Source organism: Myotis yumanensis, unplaced genomic scaffold (genome assembly GCF_028538775.1).
Source record: "Myotis yumanensis isolate MYYU_CA2020_CCGP unplaced genomic scaffold, mMyoYum1.0.hap1 SCAF_3, whole genome shotgun sequence".
Taxonomy (NCBI): domain Eukaryota; kingdom Metazoa; phylum Chordata; class Mammalia; order Chiroptera; family Vespertilionidae; genus Myotis; species Myotis yumanensis.
In genome coordinates, this window is record NW_027223754.1 from 166,349,731 (window position 1) to 166,358,344 (window position 8,614).

At 50.3% G+C, this 8,614-nt stretch overlaps 1 protein-coding gene across 1 annotated transcript; it reads right to left on the bottom strand.

Moving 5' to 3' along the window:
- Nucleotides 1-3,924: 3,924 nt before the first annotated feature.
- CCDC184 (coiled-coil domain containing 184) lies at nucleotides 3,925-6,206 on the bottom strand. The gene has a single exon (XM_070407795.1). It carries the CDS (start codon nucleotides 5,751-5,753, stop codon nucleotides 5,169-5,171), a length of 585 nt encoding a protein of 194 aa, XP_070263896.1. The 5' UTR covers nucleotides 5,754-6,206; the 3' UTR covers nucleotides 3,925-5,168.
- Nucleotides 6,207-8,614: the final 2,408 nt, after the last annotated feature.

Here is an 8,614-nt window from a genome sequence, read left to right on the forward strand (position 1 = left end):
AGAAGTCCCTTTTCTGGATGAGAGATTTATTTCTGACAGCACTTGGGAAGACTAAGAGAAATAAAGTCAAGGGCTAGGGGGCCTCATCCAGTCCACTTATCCAGAGATTAAAAGAGCTGGGATATCCCTGGGAATCATTTACAGCTGATTGGATGATATGGGCTTCCAATTGATGAGACAGGGGCTAGAAAATGTACCTGGGAAATGAAATGTATGGCTAAAAGGTATGCCAGGCCTTACCAGGGAAGACTTTGACTTCCCCCAACCACTGGATTTTATATTTAATTCAGGATATAAGGGGGACATTTCTGAGAACAAATTCTCAGAGCTGTGTGTGTTTAGGAAGAATAACCTTTAGGATTAGAGGTGTTTAAGAGGCTGGAGGAGACCAGTTAGTTTATTACAGTTGGTTGTTATATTGTTCAAATGCATTTTATTTATTTAATTTCCTCTTCTGTCCCTACCACCCACTACTTGGCAGACAGCCAGGCCGTTAGTAAACATTTGGTAGTCCTCACTGAATTGAAAGGCATAAATTCACTTGGAGGGTCCCCTTGTAATGTTTCTGTTCTTCACCAGGTGGCACCATTACAGCATTATTTACAGAGCAGGCTTCCCTCTATGAGCACAGCGCTTCCAAGCAGAAAGGCTGTGCTTCTCTGAGGGAATTCACCTCTGGAAACATTCTAGAAGGGAGGGGAGGGTGGAGAGGACGAAGGAGGAGAGGGGGATGGTAGCTGGGATAAAAGAGTCAAGGATACTCTTTTTGTCCTATGTCATTTTTTACTGTAGCTGAGTATCTTGGTTGAATTTCTATTCCTAGGCATGTAGATTGGGAAAGATGATTAGGAAAACCTGCCTTTTCAAAAATGCAAGCAGTTTTCTGTCTTGCAAGGAATATAGATGTAAATATGTTTGGGAAAGAACTGTTCCTTATTTCTGAGAAAATTTCTGGGTAAGCCATTTCATTATACGTATCAAGCAGAGACCATACTCTGTGGTGCTACTGAGGCCACACCTAAAACTGCAGATTTAGCCTCGCCGGTGTGCCTCAGTGGTTGAGCATCAACCTCTGAACCAGGAGGTCATGGTTCAATTCTGGGTGAGGGCACAGGCCCGGGTGCTGGGCTCGATCCCCAGTAGGGAGTGTGCAGGAGGCAGCCATCGATGGATGATTCTCTCTCATCATTGATGTTTCTATCTCTTTCTACTTCACCTTTCCTCTCTGAAATCAATTTTAAAAATGTATTAAAATATATATTTTTAAAAACCTGCAGATTTATGTAGGAGGGCAGTTTGCAAGTCTTTGAGAAATAACTGTTTCTCTAGAGCAGATTTCAGTTGTACCAGGCTAGAGTTATAGCATATTTCTACATAGTTGTATGTGTTTGCATTTTGAAACTGAGCTAACCCTGAGGGATTTCCCTTAGACCATTGAGAGACAGGAGTGCCAGAAACTGAAAGAACTGTGATGAATCACACTCCGTGTTGTGTTGGGCCCAGACATGAAGTGCAGCACAAAGCTATGGAAGGGACTATTTCCTCACTTCTATGTATGAGCAGTGCTCTGGCAGAGTGAAAGTATTAGAAGATCCTTAGCACATTCTAATGGGTGCCGATATAACTTGAATTTGTTTAGTAGGCTGTGAGTAATCAGATTCATGTGAACATTTCAATTCAGTGGAAATACTCTGGAGGCCACAGGAGGGAAGGGTGTATTGCCAGTTCAATACAGCACCAGTTCAGACAGAATCATTTCTTCTTTGGTATTTTTTGAGTAAAAAAAAAAAAGTTTCACTACCCTTTAGCTCAGTGATTCTTAGTTTTTTAACTTAATTCTTATCTTTAAGAATTAAGTTTAAATAATAGATCTCCTCTCTAGAGAGTTTTCATACTTAAATGAGTTTTGCATTCAATTTCAAGGGGCTATGATCCCCTGAAGTTCAATAGTGACCCCATCCATGTGCCCCAGGCTAGGAATCACACCTGAAACTCACTAATTAGGACCATTCAAAGGAGAAATGCAAGAGGTGAGTGGGGAATAGGGAGGAAGGAGGAGGTGGGAGACCAACCTGTGCTGGATCCCTATTAGATGCTGGTGCAGGTGACCGAAGAAAGTGAAGACTTGCTTTTCCTGGGGAGATTTTTATCTATCTGGACTTGGAAGGAATAGATGGAGAACTTCTAAGAAGCCCTGAGCTAAGGAACTAATAAACTATTTATGACAGTGGGCATAGGAAGGGGAACCAAAATGGAGTGAAGGGTTACAGGGCTCAACCTGAACTTTGTACAGAGATTGATTCTACGCTGCCTTGAGATTCATGTTAGACTCTGAAGAATCCGAGTTACGGGGAACAAGAAAGGCACAAAAATGGAGCTGTGGCAGGGAGTGTCTGGGAGCATCAACATCTTCCTCTCAAGGGGAGGGTCTAAAAGGCCATTTTTTTGGTGTCATTACTGTATTATTCACTGGACTCTGAGAAGGGTCACTAACCAAAACCTGAGCTGCAATTTCTTGTTCCAACCGAGAAGATAAAAATGTGACTAACAGTATCTCCTTTCCAGGACTCTTAGACTTCCGAAGAGCAATTAGCAGCATGGTTCCAATCTGGGGTTCTTGAAGTCTTGGTTTTGCCAAGTGCTAGCAGTGTGACCGTGAGCAAGTCTTGGAGTATGTTTCTGGAACTGTTAAGTGAAAATACTAATAGTGCCTACCTTCATACAGTGGTTGGGAGATAAAATTGGGCAGTGTCTAGCACACAGTAAGGGCTTAATAAAGGATAGCTATCGTTGTTGTTAATGGTACTAAATACTAGACTGTTAATAGGATCCCATTTCCAGCCTCTTCCCAGGGATACTTCCCCACTAATATACTTTAGCTGCCCTCCTTAAAGCCCACATTCCCCAAACACTGTACAACTCGGGGCTTCCTCTGGTCATCCTATGTGTACAGAACTAGCCCTGAAGACCTTTTCGGCCCATAACTGTATGACATTTGTGACCAAAAGGTCCATGTCAGAATCTTACTATCCCCTTTACTTGATGATCCTGAAGGATAAGAGTTCTTTAGATAAGAAAAGATTATATAAACAGAGAACTTCTAGAACCTTCCCTAGGTAGTTTTGTTTTCCCAGAGGAGTCAGTCATCACAACCTCCTCCCCATTCCAAGAGAACTACATATAAGAAAACTAACATTTGCACAGAATTCCCAGGAACCCTTAGACATTTTCCTCCCCCCAAACTTTTTGTCCTAAGTCTCAGGCAATCATTCAGTGTCGGAACTGACATTCAAGCCCAGATCTGTGACTCCGGTGCTTTTTCCGCCTCTCCACAGCAACCAGCAGCAAGAACACACACACACACACACACACACACACACACACACACACACAGCTCATCCTTCTAAATTTTGTTTGGGACAGCCTTGGGAAATCCCCATTGCCCAGGGAGCTGACTAGAGCTCCAGTCAGTCTGCGCTCCCTGGGGTAAGGCATTCCCCACTAGAGGCCTGAGGCAGTTATTGCAGTTTCCTTTGTGATGTGTCACTCTGCTCACAGAGATCCCCAGCAATCCCTCCCAAACAATCCCCTCCCCATCCCTCCCGTGAAACAGGCATCATGCCCTTGAGGACTCAGGGGCTGGGCGCTTCACTGAAAAGAGGTCTCTTGCACATCTGGAGTCCTGGCTACTAAAAATCCTTGTTGGTTTGGGAGTCTTAACACGTACCCTATCCTTTCCCAATCCTGTTGGAGGTCAACGTCCAGGATGGAAGGGGGAGCAGGTAGAGTGGGCAATGCCTGCCCTGACGAGGGCAGGTATGGTCAACTCCTTGGAATTAGAAGCAAGGAGAGAGGAGGGAAGGCATGGTCCCTGCAGTTCCCACTAAGCCCAACCCTGACATCCCCTTGGTACCAGTCAGCAAGGAGGGGGATGACGCCTCTTTATTAAGATTAACACCAAGAAAAGCATTGAGAAGGAATACACAGAGGAGAAGGAAGGGCACACAAAGTCACCACTGGAGGAGATGGGAGGGAGGCACATCAGTTAAGAACCTCAGGACAGCCACATGCTCCATGCCCTGGTTGTGGGGGGGAAAGGGGGAAGGAGAGGGGAAAGCGCCATGACAGCCTGGGGCTCATAGAAGGGTCTGAAGCCCCCCTGAACCTAACACCAGAGCCACAAGCCCTGCCCCTCAGGGCTCACATACTACTACACAAGTGGACACACATAACACACACAAGACATAATGGAGGCAAGACCGAGAGGCAGAGGGCAGGGACATATTGACAGGAAAAGGAACTGAAGTTAAGCGGGTGTAGCCAGGAGAGAGACAGTTTTTGGCTGTGGCCCCCAAAAGTCCCTCAAATGTCCCCTAAATCTGGGCCGTTGCTGAGCACCCCCAAGTCTCTGCCTGTGAACCGGCTCTTTGTTCTCTAAGTCCCAGCGAGTGGAAAAAGCAATTCCAGATGTAGTCAGCGACAAAGCAGGATCCGCTCTGCATGCAAAATCCTAGAGAGGTTGAGCTACTTTGTCTTCATGCACATTCATAGCCAGCTCCTCCCAGCCCAGGGGCCCTGGGAACCCCATTCTCCTAGATTTCTAGGGCTGCAGTTCCCTCCTCAAGCTTCCTTTACCAATCAGCAGCCGCAAAGATCTGTGAGGGGAAAGGCTTCTGCAGAGCGCTGAATATCTTGGATTTCAGCAGGAGGGGAAATTTTCTGTTGCCAGAACAGAATACCCCAATTCTTTAATTTCTAGGTAAATCGTTGGAGACGATTTGCCATAGTCCTGGATAAGTCCTTTTTCAGAATAGAAAAAGCAGAGTTTTATTTACACAATTCAGGGGTTCTCCTGTTGGCTGGGGTGGGGGCGGAAGGACAGGGGAGGGGATGGATGGGAGTCCAGAGATGAGCGCATCCTCTCCCGGAACCTCACCTTTCTGCAGTTTGCTACGTCTCTCGCTTGGTTAGGCAGAAAGAATTCTCGATGCTCCCAAAGTCCTTCACCCTATAAATCCTTCCTCAAGGAGTCTCTCTCTCTCTCTCTGCCTGATCCACAGAGCAGCGGTCGGAGTGAAGCGTGCTGCACCGCGCTTGTTCAGTCCACTCGCGTCATGCACTCGGAAACCCAACGCCAGCTAGGGAAAGCGGTGCCCCTGGGAGTCCCCTCACAGGGAGGCCTCGCCCTCCAGCTGCAGCAGGGTAATATCGGGGAGATCCAGGGACTCCACAAGTGGCCCGTCCCCCCCAAGGAGACCAGCGCAGGGGCTCTCGGCGCGCTCAAAGGGACTCGTGGGTGTGGAGGAGCGGGGCATTTCCTTTTCTTCATCGTCGTCCTCCTCGTCCTCGGGGTCGCGATCCAGCAAACCGCTGTCCTCCATCCCAGGCGGAGGGGTCTCGGGCTCTTGGGGGGCGCCCGGGAAGCTCCCGTGGCCGCCGACCACGCCCAGGCCGCCCTGGCGGGGCGCAGTGGTCATGATCTGGCACATGGAGACGATGGCCCGCTGGTTGGCGCACACGTCGTCCGAGAGCACCTGGATGTGCGAGGCCTGCTCGTCCAGGGCCCCCCGCATGGCCCGCACGTCCTCAAACAGGGCCTGCAGCTGGGCCTTCAGGTGCTCCATGAGTTCCTTCATGCCGCCGTTGTACTCGCCGGAGATCACGTCCCCCACGGCCGGCACGGCGGACACCTCCAGAGGCGCCGGCAGGTCGCCGCCGTCCTTGGTCATGATCTCCAGCAGCCCGTCCTCCATGGGGTGGCAGAAGCGGTGGTGGCCGCTCTGGGGCAGGTCCAGCCCGGCCTCCCGAGTGGGGCGGAGGGAGGGGAGAGGTCCCCGGAGGGACGGGGAGGAGCCGAGGTGAGAGGAGGCTTCCGAGAGGGGCGGGGAGCCGAGGTGAGAAGGTGAATCCGGGCGGAGGGCGCGGCAGGATCCGGGAGGCCCGGAAGAGCCCGCGGGACGGGGATCGGGACCGGGCGGCGTCCGTCCCGCTCACCCCGGGGCGAAAGCGCCTGCCCCGCCTCGCCTCTACGGCTGCGCCCGTGTCCGCGCGCCCTCTGGGCGCCACGAGCAGCAAGTGCTCGCCGAGTCCCGGGGTCACAGAAGCGTTTGCGAAGGGGCCGGGGCGAGGCCGAGACCCGCGGCGGGTCGGGTTCGGGACTCCCCTCGGCTATTAACCGCGAGTGTGGCTGGAGCGGCAGGGGCGGGTCTCCCAGCCGCGGATGCTCCCGTTTCCAAGGCGACGCATGGCACGTCAATGACGTGTGTCTCCAAGGCAAGCAGGAAGTGGAGGAGAAAGGGGCGCGTGGCTGGGAAGCTGCAGTGGGCTCTGGTGTCTGAGCGAGCGGGTGGGGCGGGAGGGGAGAGGGCGCTGCAGTGGCCTCCGCTGAGGCTGGAAAGAGCGCGTGGCTGCAGTATTTATTAGGAAAGCGGGAGAGCAGTGCACTGCATACACCCGGGTCCGGAGAGGGGGTCCCTCCCGGCGTTGGGGTGCTAGACCCTGAGCGCGACTGCCTTGGTAGGCTTTTAACTTGCTCGAAATCCTTTCTCAGAGGATGGCGCTAGAGCCCAGTCTTGCTTCTCTGTCCTCCAGCGGTTGGCAGGAAAGCAGAGAGGGTAGAAAAGGGGACACGAATAGGTCCAGATTGGAGCTGGAGCGCGGGGCGCGCTGGAGCCGGCCCCGCCCAGCCTTGGAGGTGCAGAAGCGGGGAGGGCACCCCGGGGGAGGAGGGCACCCTGGAGGTTTCCGCCTCTCGGGTTTCTGCAGTAAATCAGCCCTCTCGCTGTAGATAGCACAGGAACAGAGAAAGGATGGGATTCCCTCCCGTATGAGACTTAAACACTCCTACCCAGGGTACTGGGGATTTTTCCTGGATGGTGAGACAAAGCACTTGAGTTTTGAGAATGAAAGCTCAGTTAATTTGGTCTCTTCCGGACCCTCTATATCGCCATCAAGGAATCCCCGGCACCTAAAATAGTGCCTGGCACGTAGTGAGTGAATGCTAAATACATTTGCTGAATGAATAACAAGAACTACTATGTCCCCTTCCTTCACCCATAACCCTCCAGCCCACACATAGCGGATTTAGGAGACCTGAATTCAATTTTGTTCCTGGCACTTAATTCAGAGACCTTGAATAAATTATTTTCCTGGTTTGTTAGGGGATTGGACTGGATAATTTTTAATATTATCTCTACTCTGAATAACTGCATCAGCTAACAGGTGAAAAGGAGAACTGTTGACAGTGTGTAGAAGGCGGATGTGTGTGTTGGGGGGTGGGTGGGAGGGAGGAGACTGTGTGTGAAGATAATTCCCCCCTGGGCAGACCAGGTACCCAGGAAAAGGTACCTTTGTGACAATTCCTTTTCCTATTGAGGGGTGGAGCCGGAGGGATGAGGGAGGAAAAAAAATCTGAATTTAACATATTTACAGATGACTTTAGATTGAAAAGCAAACAGCACCTGGGCAACAGCATGCTTACAAATTAGATTAGAGAAGCCAAGTGATCAGAAACCAAAAATGAAGTTCACAAGAAGAAATAAATCTGGGGAGGAGAAACAAATTGTCTCACTCCCGGGCAAGGAAGAGCTGGGTGTGAGCATTTTGTATACCAGTGGTTCAAGGATAGCAAGTGTGTTACCTTGGTTTCCCTGGTTGCATATTCTAGTGATGAGAAGACTGGCACGACTTGCAGGGTTTTCACCTGGGTCTGTTACTTCACATCTCTTGACCAGCACTTGACATGGATGATTTCATCTTGCCAGCTTCCTCACCCTTCAGGTGAGTCCCTGCCTTCGATCTACTAGGAGTGACCCTGTCCCCAGGATAGGGCCTACCATCTTAGCCTTAACCTTACATTAACCATGGCTAGATTATGCCATCATACAAGGCCCTTTGCCACTATTGTTGAGGGTACCATGTATGTCAAGGCTTTCAGGATAAGATAACATCATGCTGTCCAGAGGCACTAGCATGAAGCCCACTGGGAGTACAAGGGGTATGAGCCTCGAGAGAGGAAAAGTTACTGGAGAAGCACGAAAGAACATGGGAAATAAGTGCAGAGATCAAGGCGTGTGGCTGATCCAGTCGAGCTCCAGGTCAGACATTTGAGAGCCAAGGGTAGGTGGGAACTGGGGGAGTGGACGAGTAGCAGGACTTGAAAATATGAGGAGACAATTGGTGCATCGGGTTCACAACCAGATTATTTTAGGAATTCTAGGTGAAAGTGGGACGAGGGAGAATAGGAGAAGGGTTTAGTCTCAGGAAAATAAGGGGGATAGACGCAGAGAGTGAAGCAGAACCCCATTAAGCTTGCTGGGCTACAAGGCCAGGCCCGCTGGATACCAATGCCCTAAGGTTTATTGAGTGGGTCCACTCCCACGCAAAAGGGGCTGACTGGGTACTCTGGCCATGTCATTGGAGTATTTACGCATACAAAGTATGCTATATAGCAAGGAAAAAAACCAACCTCTGCATACTCCTCTTCTGCTGTTTTTTTCTATCCTTTGGGAATCACCTTGCATTTCTAGTTCTTATTCCAGTCTCATGGGCCAAGCAGAAGAGACTCTATACTGCATAGACATAGGTCTTCATCAGTTACACCTAGTTCCAAATA

What these genes read in the sequence shown, in the direction of transcription:
- CCDC184 (XM_070407795.1), bottom strand. Translation starts at nt 5,753, where the DNA reads ATGGAGGACGGGCTGCTGGAGATCATGACCAAGGACGGCGGCGACCTG.